General features: G+C 35.2%; 1 protein-coding gene across 2 annotated transcripts in view; it reads right to left on the bottom strand.

Annotated features, from left to right (window-relative positions):
- LOC124646212 (sodium/hydrogen exchanger 9B2-like) overlaps window positions 1-19,098 on the bottom strand; it is a 43,302-nt gene that overhangs the window by 16,867 nt on the left and 7,337 nt on the right. The window contains exons 1-2 of one of the 2 annotated variants that reach the window (XM_047186311.1): window positions 13,169-13,288; window positions 3,332-3,573 (exon numbers count right to left, since the gene is read on the bottom strand). In XM_047186311.1, the coding sequence (XP_047042267.1) occupies window positions 3,332-3,573; window positions 13,169-13,171 (245 nt within the window). In that variant the 5' untranslated portion in view covers window positions 13,172-13,288. Of the gene's footprint in view, window positions 1-3,331; window positions 3,574-13,168; window positions 13,289-19,098 lie in introns of those variants that run through there. The other variant, XM_047186310.1, reaches the window with a different exon arrangement.

The raw sequence follows: 19,098 nt of genomic DNA, 5'->3' as shown, positions 1-19,098 counted from the left end.
AAATCTTGCGCAATTAGTTTAAATTAGTCTCGAGTTTCAAGATTAATCGTAAAAATCACCTGCAATTAGATTACGCCTCACAGCAAACCTTGACGGTTGAGATAAATCTTTCAGTATTCTAATCTCTAAGACATCGGATGTTGGGCCGAGTTTAGAATGAGCTTGGATTTATGGGCCCAGCTTAGTCGAAGAATGTATGAGTCATAAAGTCATGTGTCCTCAGCCTTAACGGGCCTCTGGGCCACGGGCACACTGACTGTGGACCACGTCCCTCACTCGTCTACTTCCACACCCTAGAACGTCGCTCCATTCCTAACAAAAAAAACCGACACAGATGTACGAGTACTTACTAGTTTACCAACGACTATTGAGCTGTGACTAATGTGCGGTATTGTGTGCAAGTCGTAATAACGTTCAGTACACAATAGGCATGCGTGTTGTTATTAAATGTAAATAGCTACCGATAACATTTTTATCGAACTTTTAAAATAAAAATATCGCTAAAACATGTTTTACTATTGAAAATATGACAAACAGTACCCCCGCAAAGTTCATTGCCATTTTCCACAGAGGCAACAAAAACGCTGAACACTCATTTACATAAATTCGTCGCGACTTTGACATTGAATTTCGATTGTTTGATTTATTGTGAAAAGTATTTTTACTGAAGAAAAATAAGTAAGATTAATTTAGCCTCTTTATGATTACGTCTGTAGGCCTTTATGAAAAGATGTTATGCAAATGTATCATCGCCTGCGGTAGTTAGTAATTAGTTTGCGTGTGGAAGCGGGAAAATGAATGCGGTTGCCATTTCGCAGGCTGCGACGGCAAGGTGAACAGGCGCTGAACATTGTTTACTGTTTACATTTACAGACTACTATTTCTTTCAATTCGAAAATATCAACTTGTCCCCTTTCTAAAGTTAATTTAGGTGTCTTGTAAATAAAATAATTAAAAAGTACTTATATATAATTAAGTCATAAAGCTTAAATTAATTTGATCTTAAACATGCGGCTTAAACGGACTGCAACATTTCTGATCTAAAAATAAACACGATAACGGGATCGTACAAAAATGTAATCGCCATTACAATTAATTGAGAGTCGAAGCACGTGATGCGTATAAGCGCGCCTATCTATCATATAATTGCAATACAATATTGTTTGGACGCCGGTCATGTGATACCTACGTCTTCGAAGTAACCAATTGACATGACCTCTATTATCCCCCCCAGTGACTGTTACTAACAGACAACAAAGGGATATGTTATGAGTCAGCAGGGTTCTCTAGTGACTGGGCACGTCTAAGCCTTTCACAAACAGTCGTCACGTGACGGGCGTAGGAAACTGTACTTCATATACATACATACATGTATTGAGATGAGTATGCAGTATGCGCCGTCGTCGCTCAGTGAAAGGTACGCAGTAGTTACAAGTACTCGGATCATAGCACTCGTTGTGTGCTAAGCTTTATGATCGACTGTCGCCTGTGAGACAAATGTTGTTAAAATACTTATTTAGGATTAACGGGACAAGATCCTGTTACAACGATTTACAGTACTCGTGTTTATTGAGCAGTTATCTGTCGATGTCAGTTTTACTATTTGTGTTCAACAATATAAACTGATAGTTTCGCATTGTGAGCTTGGCACAAGAATGTCACATCTAAACATTAAATAGGTCAAGAATAAAAGACTTCAACGCTCGCTTTGAAACATGTAAACATTTTAATAATGTTGTTGAGATAGTATGGTTTTTTGTGTGGATTTCATAATCAAATATTCTAAACTAAAATTCTGAATTCCAGAAAAAAATAATTTAATTCAATTAATAAAAAAAACATCTAAAATGATTTGACAATTATCGAATTAAATTTAGTTGTTAGAATTGAAATGTGTTTGGATCGATAATTACTATTGTAATATGTACTCGTAGGTACATTCGATACTGTTACTGCCTTTTTATCGTCCCACTGCTGGGCACAGGCCTCCTCTCACATGGAGAAGGCTTGAGCATTAATCACCACGCTTGCTCAATGCGGGTTGGTGATTTCAGACTATAGTCCAGGTTTCCTCAAGATGTTTTCCTTCACCTTTTTATCAGCCATTGGTGTCCAAGATATACTTAGAAAGTACATACAAACTTAGAAAAGTTGCATTGGTACTTGCCTGACCTGGAATCGAACCCACACCCACATACTCGAGAGGTTGGTTCTTTTAACCACTAGGCCACCACGAACTCCACTAGGCCACCACGAACTCCACTAGGCCACCACGAACTCCACTAGGCCACCACGAACTATAATATACACGAAATATACTACTAACTAACATTCGATACGAAAGAGAAAAACTCTGATCAGAAGACTAAAAAAAAAAATGAACTTACTTATATTTATTGCGATTTTTTTATTATTGAATATTATTTTCAGTAAAATACTAAACGCGTAATTAAATACTTTTTTATTATTATCTAATTGTTAAAATAAAGGTTGATATATGAAGATAAAGTTGTTGCGTTTTTGATTTAAGTCGCAAATAGATATGAGATATTTTTTTATTTCATTCTTAGTTTAATTTAGAGTTTTCCAAAAATCAACTGCAACTGCAACCAAAAACAACTTTATTTCAACATTTGTATAATGTAAAGTGATAAAAAACATTCAGACAAAGTAAATAGCAAGCGCCATCTACGAACGATTACAGTAAAGTTCACTGTACTTCTCGAATATCAATTACTTGTGTGAATGCTCAATACCCCAATACTTGCAGTGCGCTTTAGTGCCGTGCTTAGTACAGAAGTGAGACCACAGGTGGCGCTAGTTTGCGTAACTTCAGGATTTCACACATTTTTTACAGTTGCATAGTTCTATCATTTAACACTCTTAATATTGGTTTATTTCCAAAGTAATTTTTTAAAGGTTTATTAGCAGAATGTTTTTTTGTTTCGAAACTAGCTGTCCGTATTTTTTATATAAGTAAGTAATGATTAACTTTAGGAATTGATTTTCTTGTTACGGTTATTAATTTTAAGTCACTTGCTACATAATTAAGGTAGGTATTTGAAAAAAAAAATATTTCGTGAAGAAAGATAACGCGACATTTTTTTCTGTTAAATACTTATAAAAATGCATTCCATTAATTCCGAAAATATTTTTATGATGTAAGTAGTTTTCCCAGAGGGGTTTCGCGGCCCACCTACAAAGGCTTCACGATCTCTCAGCGGGTCGTGAACCACAGGTAGGTAACACACTAATCTAAAGTGTATTAGATAAGTATATACCTATGTGTATTAGGTGAGTAATAATACCAACATATTCAGTAAGTACATACCTGTCCCTATCTGAGGGCATGTTTTCCCTATCCTTGCTGGATTCGTCGGCCATGATGGAGACTTTCCTCTTTCCTTCTAGCGAGGGGACGGACACGCGCTGTTTGATTGCAGACGCAGGCGGGTTCGGCGCGGGCGCTGGTGCAGGCCGCGATTCGCTCACGACGCTCGGCTGATTTTGTAAATCGCTCAAGTCGAAGGGATATTCCTTTATAGCAGTCATTCGGATGCTCGTCTTACGAACCTGGAAGATAATTATTGTTTGCATTAATTAAGTTGAATTGACATTTAGGAAAAAATAAAAACATCCAAATTGAGAACCTCCTCCTTTTTTTTGGGAGTTAGTTAAAAAAGAAAATCGCAGCTTTGAGCGTATTCTATCTGGGAAAAGATGTGATATTCATGCAAGGAAATAAGGATAATTACTTCGGGTAAACCTCTAAAATATCGGTATGGAATATAATGGGATGACAATTAGACCACATCAATTTATTGTAAGGATCAGGACATTCGAAACCTATACAGTATGTTGGTAGAACGAAAGTTTGAACTACGTACATAACAAGCAAGCATTTTGCAAGATATATGGAATTACGAAAGTAGGCAATCGTAATATAAGATTGTCAAATTGCTGACTTGTCAGCATTCAGTGTAGGTATTAAAAATAATAAAAATATTAGATTTATAATATGTAGCCCTGCATTGAAAAACAAAATTATGACCCACACATTTGTTCCTAATATACTGTATTAAAATATCCGATATCGCGATATCCAAAATATTAGCACACATATAGATAAAAAAATAATTTCAGAAATTATTGTTTGTTTTTCACACACACCCTGTAATAAGTCGATGGTTAGTCCGACACATGTTGATGACAATCGTTATCGTTCTCGATACGAAAACCTTAGAAAGCGCGCGATTATCGGATAAAAAGCTGCGCCCGCGCCGGCCTATGTCTGACACTGGACTGAACAATCACGCGGCCGAGTGTTTCAGCTTCAGGGATTCAGCAAAGAAGCCTGGCGACTTAACAGATAAGTTCTAAGTGATGGCTCAACAACCAGTGGGGACATTGTGTACTGAATGACGCTAATCACTTGTTTCATCACAAATATCTTACATTATCGCAAATAGGATAATATAAAAGGTGCTTATTGTTTGTATTGTGCTTTTCTCGCGCTGATATTGTCTTCAATTAGTTTTTATTCTTTGAAGAAGGTGCACTGTTGTGTACAGTGCACATGCATTTGTTGAATGATGTGTGATAAAACTCGATTGTGCCGCAAAATGGCCAGTTGAAGTAAGAACGGCTTTGAGCTTGGACTATGGATATAATCTCGGATGGTTTGGGACGGTATTGATTGATATATCTTTAAGATTAATTTAACCCCGGGTGATAATTGTAACTTTGTAGCATGGTGCATTTTTAAATATTTAGAGTAAATAAAAATCATGTGAATATTTTCTTAGGCGTTTTGTGTCCCGAGTCGTGATAACTCTATTGCAGGGTATTTGGGTTTCCCCAAAGATATGTGGATTGTGGATACTAACCGGGTTTATTGTCCACATCTGCTTAAAAAGTTTACTTATTCAATTCGACCTCGATACCATTATATCTTTTTCTGAGGCTATTTTTAATCCGTATGTGTAAATATTATGATTTAAAAATAAGATAGTTTCAGCTCAAATTTCTCGGAATAGTCTTGATTTTTAGTTGCTGTCTATGTTAAGAGATATTCCGCATTTAGACGTTAGGAGATGCAAAAAATGGTTTGAAACTTTCAAACACTAAAATAGCGAAAAGCGTAATAATATTGATTGTTGGTTATCGGTGAAGATAAGCAAAATGGTGTGTAAATAAAAAGTGCATTTGGTCAAGCTGCTCTATATTTGCAATTGTCAGGCTACTGCAGTTACGATAGGAACATTTCTATTTACCGTGCCATTAAGTATAAACAGTTTAATTATTCTTATACGTTGCAAGGTTTCGTATTTAATTAGTTCAGTGGGTATTTTTTACGCAAACATTACCGTTCAAGTTAACTGATAGGTAAAACCGGATCCGAATTAAGTATTAGAGTATTGACCTGCTTCAAAATATTGATAATGAAAATAAAAAAAGTAAATAAAAACACCTTCAACATAACCTTCAGGAATGAGATCTCATAAGATAGTAATCATGTGAGTTACAGTCAACATAGAAATGATATCAATATCAATAGTCAACGAGTACAGTTGTGTATAAAAATGACAGGCGTACTTGATGAAAATTTTGAGATTAAAATTCTGGTTGATGTTGAGATAATGTTACTGTAAATTATATTATAATATACTGTCACCTAAAAACCTAATCAAATATGATATTAACAACTAAGTATAATAAATCTAATTTCTTGATATGCGTATATCTATTCAAGTCCACAAAAGAAATCATTGTGTGTGAAAAATTATGAACGTGTTCTGCAATCTATCCCGACAAATATATTTTAGTGGGAATAGTATATTTATTCAGATTAGATTAGCGCATGATTTCAAGGCCATCATATTACACATTCTAATAAACTTTGAAGCTTTGCGATCACAAAACTAGGCAGAACAATAAAACTTATGTTTTTTTCTTCAATATAAACAGACAGTTCAATGGAATTATAATTAGACATAGATTATTGTTCACACATTATCATTCATCGCATGCCGTGAAAGTTTATTTAGACTTTTAACGATAATAAGTTGATTTTGAACTTTGCCATCTGTGTACTTATTTTTATACTTGAGTGTACCTTTAGCTGTTAAATCAAATATATGAGTGTTTCCAGATAATCTATACCGAGATAAATATTTTCCTGTAACGATCAATCATAATACCCATGTACTTGTTGTCAAGGAAATATCCAAATCAAAATTAATCTGTATCTTTCCAACATTAGTCGAGTAAATAGCATTTCCTAAAATATCCATATTTACTTTACAAGATTTGCTTAAAGTCACATGGATGCATGATAACACACGTTAAATGATACTATTATGTTCTTTATAACTTGAATGTCGACAGATTAGCAAATCCACATTTCTTCGTACAATGAAATCTCGCGAATGACTACCACAGTAGTGTTGTTAGCGCAGATTAAGTTAACATGGTTCAATCTTGTCCCATTGAATTATTTAGGTGAGTGTGTCTTAAGTTAATTGTCGGCGGGAGCAACAGTGGCGGGTGTCAGCAGCGGCGTTTATTTGCTTAAGTGGTCTCATCACAGTCACATGATCACTCACGAGAAGGCGACCACGAGTTCCCAATCATGTTCCATACAAACGTATGCGTCGACATGCGCTCTCGCAACGCTTATCGCTTCCAAACAATTAAAAAGATTGCTCACCCAATCATACTCGTGACGTATGTGTTATGAGATCTTAATTAAAAGGTAAAGGACAATGGCCTTTGTGGACTAGCCATGAGCATGGCGAGTGGCCCTTGGTACGCTATAGGCCAACAAGGCAAAGTATTCCGTTTAATTTTTTAAAATATTATTTATGAGTTTCCTGTGTTGAATATGAATCATAATGAAGGCTTGATATTTTCCTTAGACATAAATGGACGTTGGTTTAGTCAATGAGAACTCGAGTCTTTAGATTTTTTGTCATATACAAAAATTGTTGAGCTGTAGAGTTTCGGAAACGTTTAAATTTTACGCTTCAAAGATCATGATAGCTGCCTTTAGCTTACCACGCACGGCTTGATCTTAGAAATTTTCCTGTCCTTTTGTTAATATCAATGTAGGCTATCTAGACAGCTTATGATAAATACAAAGATAAAAAAATATGTTTTGTCTCATATATTAAAACGATAAATATACATTATTGAGACGTGTTGCTGCATTCACGCCGAGACAAAAGTAATGAGTTTTGAGGATGTTCAATTTGTAAAGAAACAAAGGTGCTTTTTTCGCTAATGGCTCATTAAAAGAAGCAGTAAATGTGTACATATTGCAGTCATTGTCTGAAATAAAACTCAAGTCATTACCAATACTCTTGAGTTAGAAAATGCTTACTTCGTTGAGCGAAACAAAGTATCTTTATTTTCATTTGCGTTCTTATAAAACAAATCAATTAGTAATGAACACTTATTACATACGTTAAATATATTTCTACTCGTTTGGTATAAAAAGTTTAAGTAAGCTTATAAGTGACAATAACAGAAATTAATACCTAACTGATGTTTGATTGAACACATATTACCTACTTGTTTCTTTGCCTAGGTTAAGATGTCTTGTTTGACTGTGCATGTTTATGATTACTCACAAAATATGAAGTCGGTTAATAACGGGTAAATATGTGCATATCGTGAGAACACCTAATCAGAAAAACCTTTCGAGCCTTTTTAAATATGGATTTAGTACGGGCTGATGATAATTGATTGTTTGCAAAGACCTTTTCCGAATTGCTAAATTGCTCGTTAAGATTGAAGTTCCAACTGGAGCGGAAAATCGTAATATGAAAGGATTTTTTAATATTTTACCTAAGCTGATTGGATATGAAGTGTGATGTTATCATTTGTGCCTTCAAGTTATTCTTGAAGTTTTATTTTTCCGAGTGTGTCGAACGGAAAAATCGATCCGAAAATCCGCTAGTGTGAAAATGCTGTAAGTCTGAAAGTATTTACAATTCAAATGATTTCCCTGTCAAGGATTTTTTTATTTAGGACTAGCTTCTGCCCGCGACTTCGTACGCGGATCCTGTCCCTTATGCCAGCGACTACGGGGTCAGCAAAATCAAAGATCTGAATAGTCGCAATAGACGTGAACATAGGGATAAAAGTAGTGATTCTAATTAGTCCGCATTTAAGTTGTGTGTGGCAAAAATATTACGTAAAAAAACATTAAATAGATGACAAAGTCGTGGTGACTTAGTGGAATTCGTGGTGGTTTAGTGGGTAGAGAACCAATCTCTTAAGTATGAGCGTGCGTCTTTGATTTGTTGTCTGGCAAGTGCCTGCCAATGCAACTTTTCTAAGTTCATATGTACTTTCTACGTATATTTTGGATACCAATGACCGTTATTTGGAGGGGATGTTAAACTGTAGGTTCCGACTGTCATTGAACATTCCATTCTTGGCAGTCGTTATGGGTAGTCAGAAGCCAGTAAGTCTTACCAAGGGGTGTTGGGTTGAGCGGGTAACCGGGTTGTGGAGGTCAGATAGGCAGTCGCTCCTTGTAAAACACTGATACTCAGTTGCATCGTGACTGGAAGTCGACCCTAACATAATTGGGACAAAGGCTCTTGAGATAATAACGACAATAATAATGAGATATAGGCACCGCAGGATATCTGAGGCTGATGACGGGGAGTAGCGACCCCGCGGGGCTTATATACTGAGTTCTCCAGGGAGTGTATACTGTCCCCCATCTCCGGCCAGTCGGAGTGAACCATGACGGGGGTAGGTCTCACGCCTTGGCTTGGCCGCCCAGAGTGGAGTCGCTAGAGCAGGATTAGTAGCCCTGCTCGGAGGGTAGGTGCCTCATGGTAAGCACAGGGAGCGCGTAATCTGCGTTTAAAGTCCGCCGAGGTATCCTCACCCTTCAGCCGCTCATGTCCCTGTTGCCCTCTTGTTGCTATTCAGTGACTGGTTCCCGGGGGCCCAGTAAGTGAGGTGGCGAGTCTCCACCTGCCGTTTTTACATGTACCTAATACATTGTCATCCACTAACATCCCATCACAATAGCCCAAGTAGTTTTCCTCCATAGTTAGCAATAGTTTAGCACAGAACCGGGGATTGTCCTTGGATTCATTTCTATAGTGTATAAAGGGATAATCGTCGGTTTTGTGTCACCATTTCATTAAAGTTGTCTCAAAAGGACTTCAGCGTGTTGGCTTCGGCCCCACGTTTGCCTCCCAAAAATTCGGAACTCTGTAGTCCCGAGGTCTGGAAGAGACATACAAAATAATAATGAGATATAACGCAACAAAGTTAGAAAGTGGGGGCTCGTGACGCCACGTCTAGGTATGTAAAATTTGTACTAAGCAGTGACTTAACACGAAATTCAAGCGTTGTTGTATCTTCGTTATTATGTGTTTGTGTGAGAGAGAAAAGAAAAATGCGCCAATAGAGAGTGCTTATCAGATTGAACCACTTTTGTTAAAACGTCTTATCTTCATATGCTTCATATAGTCTAGCAGGGCTCCTGGAGTTCCACATCAGGTGTTTTACATCTTCAATTTTTATAAGTCAACAGAGAGTGCTTATCAGATTGAACAACTTTTGCTAAAACGTCATACCTCTATATGCTATAGTCTAGCTGGGCCCCTGGAGTTCCACATCAGATGTTTTAGATCTTCAATTTGTATAAGTCAATAGAAAGTGCTTATCAAATTGAACAACTTTTGCTAAAACGTCATACCTGTATATGGTACAGAGAAGCTGGGCTCTTGGGGTTCCACATCAGGTGTTCCAGATCTTAAAATTTATTATCTCAGCTGAAAATGCTCATCAAATGAAACAAATTTTGCCACGGCACCATATTTGTATCTCTTATAGTTTTATTGGTCTGTTGGAGTTCTGCATCAGGTCTTCAAGTTTCGAAGATAAATTATAGCCTATATGTTGACCAGGCTTAATACTGATACAACAAAGAAAAAATCATTGAAATCCGTTCAGTAGTTCGGAAGATTAGCGTGTACAAACAAACAGACATACAGACATACAGACATACAGACAGAATTTTTTTTTTGGATTTGTGCTCCATTACTGTTTCTAAACCCCACCCAATTATAATTTTTTTAATATATTCAATGTACAGACACAGTTTTTTTACAGATTTATTATATGTATAGATGACATGGTAACACGCTAACAACGGCAGTTATCCATTTTTGCACGAGTCGCAAGTATTGGACTGATTTTAAAATCAAAACAAATTGAAAACATAAATTACATTGTTCGGAATTGTTAAGTGTACAGAGTTATAATTAAGTTTTCACTGCTTGAAGGCAGAATTTGACAAACTGTGTTTAACATAAAAGTGCTTCATGAGTTTTATACCTACAGGCGATCTATAAATAATTAAATCGATCGTGAACTCGTTTTAACTTTCAGTACCTAAGAATCCTGTATGGGATAAAAACCTCCGAATAGCCCGATTATTCTTCTAATAATTTCTTCAAATCTGAGATTTCCGGAATCTAGACCATACTATGTTATAAAAAGTAACGACGTTTTGATTGTGTTTTTTGCTCTGTTCCCAGTGACTACAATACCAATTATTATTAAAAAAAAACAGTTTTAAATATATGTCCCATTTATCGAGGAAGGCGGGAAAATATGGTGGTATGTTAAAAAATATTAAGTTAAAGTTCTATCGCTCTGTATTTAGCAACAATCTACAAATATACTACAAATATGTTTTCACAACGATATCCTCTGAAAAGAAACCATTGTGTATTGATAGTGTCAATGTGAGCATTATACGTGGTACTAATGTCTTTCATGTGACAGAAGGCCGTAAATAAAGGTCTGAGTCCCCCCGTGTTTACCGAGTCATCAAAATGATTAGCACTGCGTCGGCTTGAGGGCACAGGATAACTCTATCATCACGAACAGTACACAAACGACCAACAATGACAAATATAAATATATTCAATAAATAAGTATTAGAAATGTACCGTTGTACTAAGTGTCCATTAAAATTAATTGTTTTAAGTGAAACAGCAATGCCTGTCCGCTAATCTGTTAAGCGTATAATCATCATATTTGTTTAGTACTAAAGTTTTATTTGTATTGCTCTAATAATATGATAATGAGCGAGTAAAGTGCTTGCTTCTGTCGATAATTAGTATTAAGATATCAAATATTGGGCTATAATTGAACAATCAACAACTTTATTGTTATGACTTGATATTTTAGATATACCTATGGTTTAAGCACCTAATCAGTTCGTGTAACTATTTAACAACGATGATATTATAGATTATTTATGTCACGTATAAAATTTACGGTTTTTGCTATCTCACCTGCCAATCGTTATTTAGGATTAGGCGACAAAAACAAATAAAAATATGCCCAGTGCAGATGTAACTAGTGCCAATAAAATGAGATAATTATATCTAAGCTATTCACTGGTCTAAAGAAATATAGTACAAAGGTACCTATATTTGAAATTATGGACGAAAACGATATGATCCACACCTATTAGAGAATGGAATTATTTAGCAAATACTTAGGCTTTGATAAGTTACAATGACACCTAAATACTAATTGCTTCTAAATTAACTGTCGCAGTCATTGACCCCGTGATCAGAATAAATTGCATTAGTTCTCAACAATATTTTGAATAAAAACAAATGAATAGACAAATGAGGCGTTCTCTATAAACTATTTTTAAAAGCATTGTTCTCCATTGTTTACGGATTCAAATAAGTCGATAAATAATAACATTATAACACAATTTAACAATCGATTGTTTTGACCTATGATAAACTCATATTTACTGCCTAAGTATACCAATCAGCCATATTTGTTATTTTCTCCAGGTTCAAATAAGAACAATGTTTTACTTTGGGGAAAACTGTGAAAATAAATGTATTCTTATGTACACTTATTGTTTTATTCCTTGATTAAACATTTTGTTGTTTTATCGAGAAGCCTTGAAGCAGAATCGAATATTTAGAAAACAATCACAGCAAAGCAAAAATGCTGTCATGAACAATTTAAAGAAAAGTCCAGTTTACTTCATTGTAACTGCAAACGTTGGAACCTAATCAAAACAATTATGATTTAGACTCTTTAAAAGAAGAGTAATTGGGTGTTTCTTGTCAGACGCGATCCATTTTCGGTCGAATTGTCACGCATAAGATTTTGCCCAAATGTCTAGCAATCTTAATATCAAAATACTTAATATTGTTTTACACTTCATTCTATGAAAGGAAAATTCGGATTTTGCGAATCATCATTTATTCCGGTAGATAATTAAGCATTAGTTAGCTGGTTATTTTTCATAGAATTTAGATAGTTAAGTCTGATAATAGGTCAAGTGAGTTAAGAGATATGTTAAGAAATAAGATTCTATGTATAGTGTCCCATAAGAGATTTATGACAAACACTGTGAAACGTGAAATACACTCAAGAGAGTGCACTGTGTCAGGTTCCAATGTGATAAAAGCTTTGTATACTAGATTGGATTGAAAATAAACCTCGCGGACGTATTACTTCCACTCAATTTAGAATCTACGGATATTTGTTGTGATTTGGTGCCGCATGAAACGGCTTTTAAATGAAAAGTAATGGAAACAATGTGATTTTATTGTCACGTGTTTTGAAGTTAACATTCATTTAATAAAAGTTTTATCTACTTATCTATTTATTTATTTATTTGGATTCTTAAATTATCACATTTAAAGTGGAGAGTGTACAGAAAAGTAAGTGCGAGATTATGGACCGAAATTAGTGTTCCCGCCACAAAAAGTGATGTCTCAAAGGTTCAATTAATTGTGGATGTTTTCTTCCTGGGATCTTTTTTTATTTGATTATCCAAGCCTGTGTACGAACTGGTGTGCTAAATGTCAAGAACTTCCTCAGAATCAGTTATTTTCCATTATTTTGACATAAGTACGCACTACTTCTTATATTGTTAAAAACAAAACATAGCGTAAATGATTGTCTTTGGAAGTTGTTTACACTTCACACACCAATAACAGAACATTTACAGTACGGTACATCAATTTGTTTTAATTTGCCTTCACATTTATGCGTGCGAGTCCCGATTGAACGTCCCGTTCCACGAACCACAATACATAGATAGTGTAAAAATCACAAAACGGAGCGCAATAGACAAAATAATACAGACCATTGTGATGCTTGATTAGTTTCACTGTCACTAGGGCGAACTACTTTCAGTTCGAGATATTCATAGAGTCTGATGAGCAACAATTAATTGAACGTGACGATTGCCATGAGGCCGGTGGCGCGTCCTGTCGAGTAGCTATGTGATCACACTACTACGCGGGGACACTGACGACCAGCCACTTGGTCGTTGCACTGGCCCGCTTCGTCCTATCCATGCCAATTGGATCACAGTAACGTTAACAATTTAACAATACGACCTCACAAACATGTGTCAATTTATTTGCAATACATATTATTTAGGGTTTGAATATTATATTTGTGTATAACCAACATTATCGTCGATAATTTGCGTATGGAATGAGGTCGAGGTGACTCCTGCAACGACCTTCTTACGGGTTAAGTTATTTGAAAGCAGGTAAAGGATGTTTCGTATGTTTGAATGGTAAGATATGTCATTAATCAGTATTATTTATATATCTTTAATAATTAATTAGTGTCGTTACTAATACAAGGGTTAACTTAGCGAGAATTAATTAATTTTATCAATTGTTATATTTTAGGTAATATTGAATCAGTAACTGGAGATTATATGCGACAGTGTGTGCAATCTTTGATTTTAGGGATAGGTTATTTATTTCTCATTAAGGGAAAATACAATGTAAGAGCGTACACAGGAAATACCTGAAATAACGTAATCTAAAACTCTAATAGAAACTGTAGCTGATTGCCTTTGCCCGGAAAAGGGTCTATGAATTTGACCAGCGTTATCAGGGATTACAGTTCTTACCATCCCGATTAGATTTTCTGACGATATCCAGTGACATGAGACATACATTGTTTAGTCTCAGCAGACAGTAATGAGAAACAGACGACACGTTTGTACTTTTCCTTTGTAATTAATATTCCTATTCCGTTTAGAGATACGTAACTTTGTATGACGGCCGAGCCAAGGTAATATCATTTAGACTTATGAAATATTGAGTATAAAATTGTTTCATGGGGTTTGTTATATTTGTATTTATTATTCAGAATATTTATTTAGAGCCCCGGCACATTGTAGAAAATACTGTTTACCAAAGTTTGGGAAGATGGCTAGCTGACAGGTTATTTTGAAGGTAAAGTGAACCCTAAGAAACTTTTCAGTCGATTTTATCCCGGGCGAAAACCTGATCTTTGGAATAGGTATGTGCACTGCCATTCACCTGATTTTTGGACCCAGTTAAACTATCGGCCGATTAAAAGTTTGCAGTTTGCGCGGGCTGTCAATCGGTATTTGACTATAATCAGTAAGGTACAAGAAGTTTTTTTGAAAAAAGTCCAATAAAGTTTACCACTAAATGCTATGTTGTCACACATGTATATTAAAATAACTTGCAGTCTAGACAAATTCGTCTTTTCGTATAATCAGTAGGCAATACTATACGTTCAATTGTTTTTTATGAAGTGGTGAAAATTACCGACTGGAATTGGGATTCGAATCACTATCCGTCTCTGCTTAGCTTTAACGTATGGGTCGACAGACGCATAGACTTAATCCCGTTGGACCTATTGATTACGTTACCGACGTATGCGAAACGTCACTGCCTTTCCTGACGTATTTAAACTATCCATGTGACGTTATCAAATGCCGGCGACATATGACTGTCCACTTATTTGGGAGACTGCTTTTATTTTAAAGTATTTAATGAGGCAAGAAAAACATAGAGACTTCAGGCATCAAGTTAAATTCAATGGACTTCAGCAAGCTTATAAATAAGGCTGCTTTAATTATGTTATGTACTGGAATATAAAGCTCAGTAAAATGACTTACCTTTATGGCAAGAATCTAAAGTGACGTTTAATGTAATATCTAATATGTCAATTTTCTTATAATGTCTTGCTAATAATCCACGAGTAGTGTTTTTCCTATTAACTCATCAATGTTAATTTTATTAAAATTATGATAACTTATGCCGCGTGACTTAACTTTGAATGCTAAGTGAGTTTGTATCCGCCTACACTTGGCGATTGTATCGAAGTTATGGTTATGTCATTTGTAGAACGTTTAAGGATGGTTGCATCGACAATGAAAGTTTTTTTACTATAATATATAAGTACGTAAAAATAAATTTATGAAGGGTTAGTTGCTCTATTAAAGACAACTAAACTATAATAAGCTGGGAAATTGCTGCCCATTGATTGAATCGGCGCTTTGACAGTTGAATATGGTTCGGTTATCGTTAGAGTTAAATGGTACCGATGGTGTCAAAAATCACCCTCAGTATGTAAGCAATATTTCAAAATTACTTTTACTTAATAAAACTAAAGAAAATGTTTTTACGAATTCTACCTTTGAGGTAAACTACATATAGCTACAAACATGAAATTATTGATCGACTAAATAAATTTACATAGTGATATTGCTTATCATTGTTTTACTTGTACCGATAAATACAGCCTTAAAACAATCAAAATAAATGCCAGGAATTATAGTGTAGATATCATCTACGGCCATATATTAAAATAATCCATTGACAATTTAATAGTGCCGATATTATAATAATAATGACCATTAACAGTACTTAGCGTTGTAAATTAGTTCTTGTAACATGATAGTAGATAATACAAAGCTTATTTGCATACTAAGTTTGTTCTTCATTTTCAATTATTTTTATTTGGGTACTTATGTAAATTATTATTAAACACAATAATAGACTTTTTTTTAATGAAGAAAATAAATTCTGTAAATGAAACATGACAATATCCATTGAGATGTTAAGGTATATAAATATGATATAGACACATTTTAATAGTCTTAGTAAACGAGTAAGTTATGTAGGTATACTTACAGTTTCCTTCTCGGTAGGCTACTACATTTTATGACACATTCCGAGAGATTTTATGTCAATACTTATGGAAATTTTGTATATGCAATTTGAGAGCTATAACCATTAAATCTTTGTTTTGTTTAAATTCATGGTATAGTTAAAATATTGTTTAGTAGTTGTTATGAAAAGTAAAAAAATACATTGTTTATAGCTGATCTTATCAACATAAAAAAGATTTTTGATCATGTAATAAATAAATTACTGAAGTACGAAAAAATAATAGGTTTAGTTAAAAGTCTTTCTAAACACGAATGTGTATTTCTTTTACGGATACGGTGAAGGTTGTTTTTGTTTAGTCGAAGGAAATATTTGCTTGAAATGAATTGCGAAAACTTACACTAAGTCATATGCACTGAAACGAACTTTTAAAGAAAGGCGGGTACACAATCGCTTATATTTCACATTCACTATTGTTACGTAAAATAATATAATTCACAATCACTAACTCACGAAAAGAAGGCGCAAAATGCAGAATAAAATACAAAATTTTAAAAAAGTTCTACATACCACCCGTTTTCACGGATATGCTGGTCGGGCACATTGTCATCCAACGTACTACAACTTGAAAATAAATTATGTTTTACGAAACGCTTTTCTATATAACGGCGAACATCGTAAATTACATCACAGATATACTTATAACAATAAACATAATGAACAGCCACAATAAACATTTGATCCAAACGATTGATAGCATGCTATCTCGCGTGAGTCGACAGGTGTGATCTCCGAATTACGAGGCCATACCTTTGGCGATAAGGGCTCAGGCGAGACGAGAGCTCAGCGCGGGTGAGGACGGGCCGGACTGCCGCGGCGGCACAGCGGCGGGATCTTGGCTGTCAGCTGACTGGCTACGTGATCGCCCCGACTAAGGGCACTCGACAATAATTCACGTCTGCACTTCGGAATCGACCTTTTTTAGGGAACACGTGCTTGCTACCCTGCTTTCACACGTTCTGATATGGCAATCAGTTCACAATGACGCTCAGAAGCTTACGTCAGTTCCATACATCATATAAGGATTGTCTTTGTTTCACTGATTATGAGGTTAGTGTTAATTCTGTGTTGTCACGAGATGGTGGCCGATTAGCACCCGGAAAACGAGTTGGAAACATGGAAGCTTGGACACTACTGCTGCATTTCCACCGCTACCATTGGTTTTATACAGAACTCATGTAAACAATAGAAATGAAGCTCAGCGCTGCGTTAGCGTTTAATATGGCTGTTATGGTAAATATGACTATTATTTACATAGTCGGACTATAATTTTCAAGTAGTCAGGCCCTTGATAGTGTAATGGTTCGTTTTCTTGTATCGTCGCATGATGCTTGTTATTACGTGGTAACAACTTTTTCCAATCTGTTAACATGTGATATTCTATTGTCGTATTTACATAGATTGAGTTCTTCTGATGTTTCTAAGATTATTCTATTCACATAAAATCATATTTACGTCGTTTATAATCTCGTCTTGTGATATTACGAGGGTACATTAGGAGGCGTATAACGGGCGTCGCCCTCATCGTTTGAACATATGAAATTCCCTGAGTGAGAGCCAAATGAAATTACTAAGTATTCATGAAATATTAAACTCGCTCTCGATATTACTGAACAGGGACTTTAGACGACATGGTTACTTGACTACGATAACGTTGCTATCAAACTTTGTGGCATTTATTTTTTTACGCTGTGTTTAGGGGTTTTCTGTATGCCCATAACTGCAAGAATTGAATTCTAACATTCAACGCAGTCAACATTGATATGCAATCAATGGCAGTCTAGTAGGTTTTTGGCGTGAATGTGACTTCTTTATGAAACAATGTGTACAACTGTTGCTTTTAAATTACATGCTTATGTACTAGCTACGCAATAACAGGTGCTCTTGACATTTGCCAAATAAAATAACTAGTTATAAAAATCTGATTTAATCTCTATTTTGAGTACCATAACAAGAAGTCATTGTTGCTGTTTTTTTAATTGTTTCCATAGGTTTTCCTTAATTTTACATGGAATAAATTGTAGTGTTATGCCGAGGCTAGCTAGTTGTTTCCTCTAAGTCGTAATCTCAGTACATTATCTATAGGCTAACGCGTTCTGAATGTCAACTGTACTTCATTGATTAGGTCATGAAAAATACCGCTGCTTATATTATTACAATGCCTGGTAGAAGGACATGCACTAGCATGTTACTTCTAAAAGTGTCAATCTTATCGATAATTAAATTAATTTAAAATACGTAAATTAATTGATCAACATCTTCCAAAATTCTTTTTGATATGAGCCTTGTTTCTTTGCTTTGTTCATCCTAAGCTACGTCGTTTGTTTATACGTTTATTGATAATAAATAAATGTTACATTAATCTTCTGTCCTACGTTAATTATATACCTAAATGAAGAAAGACTTAGAAGTGTTCAGGAACCGACCATGTTTAATTCATTACAAACACATAAAAGTCTAATAGATCGCCGGCGATTTACAGTTTTCTTTCGTGATTTATTCTAGACCGAAGTAATAAAGAAATGTTCATATTTCAATGCACCGTAAAGTGATCGCACACAGATTCAATGATAACAACGACTAACACAAATATACGAAGATGCTTCGACATTTTGATTGAGATCTTAGATCAGGAGCAATCAAACGATCACATGATGACAACGACTTTAATAATATGTAAAGCGGAAGGAGGAAAATTAAGGAGCCATCACGTGCTCCGATTGTGAGGCGAACTATTAAGCTTACGTGTCTCCGAGTTACCAACTATCTACTTTACGTACATTACGAGCATGGAAATTTACTGCTACTAGATAATTTGGATGAAGATTGTAGCTATATTTTCCTTTCTGTTCTCGAAAATTGCGAACGGTAACTAAACTAGGTAGTCGCTTAAACTAGCTAGCTATGAAGCGAAACTAGTTAACTGTGTAGCGAAATTTCGTTCAGCACAATCCAACATCAAAAGTTACGTTATTTTCTGACAGAAATAGGCATTACATCCCCCACCAATTATTTCACAAGGAGCTCAACTAGATACACACATATTATTTGCAAGGCTTTTGTTCTT

Source organism: Helicoverpa zea, chromosome 3, assembly GCF_022581195.2.
Source record: "Helicoverpa zea isolate HzStark_Cry1AcR chromosome 3, ilHelZeax1.1, whole genome shotgun sequence".
Lineage (NCBI taxonomy): Eukaryota > Metazoa > Arthropoda > Insecta > Lepidoptera > Noctuidae > Helicoverpa > Helicoverpa zea.
Note: the sequence above shows the minus strand (reverse complement) of the source record. Positions and strands in the feature narration are given on the sequence as shown.